Source organism: Crocuta crocuta, unplaced genomic scaffold, assembly GCF_008692635.1.
Source record: "Crocuta crocuta isolate KB4526 unplaced genomic scaffold, BGI_CrCroc_1.0 scaffold334, whole genome shotgun sequence".
Taxonomy (NCBI): Eukaryota; Metazoa; Chordata; class Mammalia; order Carnivora; family Hyaenidae; genus Crocuta; species Crocuta crocuta.
Window position 1 is genome coordinate 1646904 of NW_027533260.1, and position 796 is coordinate 1647699.

The 796-nt window shown below is 64.3% G+C and overlaps 1 protein-coding gene across 1 annotated transcript in view; it reads left to right on the forward strand.

The window, feature by feature from the left end:
* The window catches only part of KCNC3 (potassium voltage-gated channel subfamily C member 3), a 13550-nt gene that overhangs the window by 9601 nt on the left and 3153 nt on the right, over positions 1–796 (forward strand). Inside the window, 1 exon segment of the mRNA XM_077747137.1 lies at positions 188–379. Within this exon segment, the coding sequence (XP_077603263.1) occupies positions 188–379 (192 nt within the window).

Sequence of the window (796 nt, forward strand, 5' to 3'; positions counted from 1 at the left end):
GCCCCTGAAACCCCCCCAGCCACATGCGCCCCCACCCAGCTTCTGGCCCGGCCCCTCGGGTCACATCCTTGAGACACCCTGCCTCTCCGTCATCTGCCTCCAGCACCCTCCTTGCTAGTCTCACCCCCACCTTGAATTCCTGCACCTCACTCTCTCCTCTGTGTCTCTGTCTGACCCTCTGGCGCAGATCCCCGCCCCAACGGGGACCCTGCAGCAGCCGCGCTTGCCCACGAGGACTGCCCAGCCATCGACCAGCCCGCCATGTCCCCGGAAGACAAGAGCCCCATCACCCCTGGGAGCCGTGGCCGCTATAGCCGGGACCGAGCCTGCTTCCTCCTCACCGACTATGCCCCTTCCCCTGATGGCTCCATCCGGAAAGGTGAGGTGCCCTCCACCGGCCCCCTGGGACCCTCCCTGTCTCTCTCTCTCTCTCTCTCTCCCTCCTTCAGGGGAGGGAGGGAGTTGGGGGAGGAGGTGCTGGACTTCCCCTCCCCCATCCCTGGCCCCAAATTCCCTTCCTCCCAGATCCCCTGCCCCCCAAGTTTCCTCACCACTGACCCTTCACCTGTCTTTATTCCATCTCCATTTCCCCCCCGACCCTACCCTGGACCCTCTGGCCTCTTNTCCTGGACCCCCTACCTTCCTCCCGACTAACCCCTCTGAGAACATGCAGCCCCCACTGACCGAGACTCCTGTCCCCTCACTGTGAAACAGCTCCATCCGATTAACCAGCAGCCATGACACTGACCCCACACCCACTTGCCCAGGACTTGCACTGCCCCCTCACTGCCCCCCC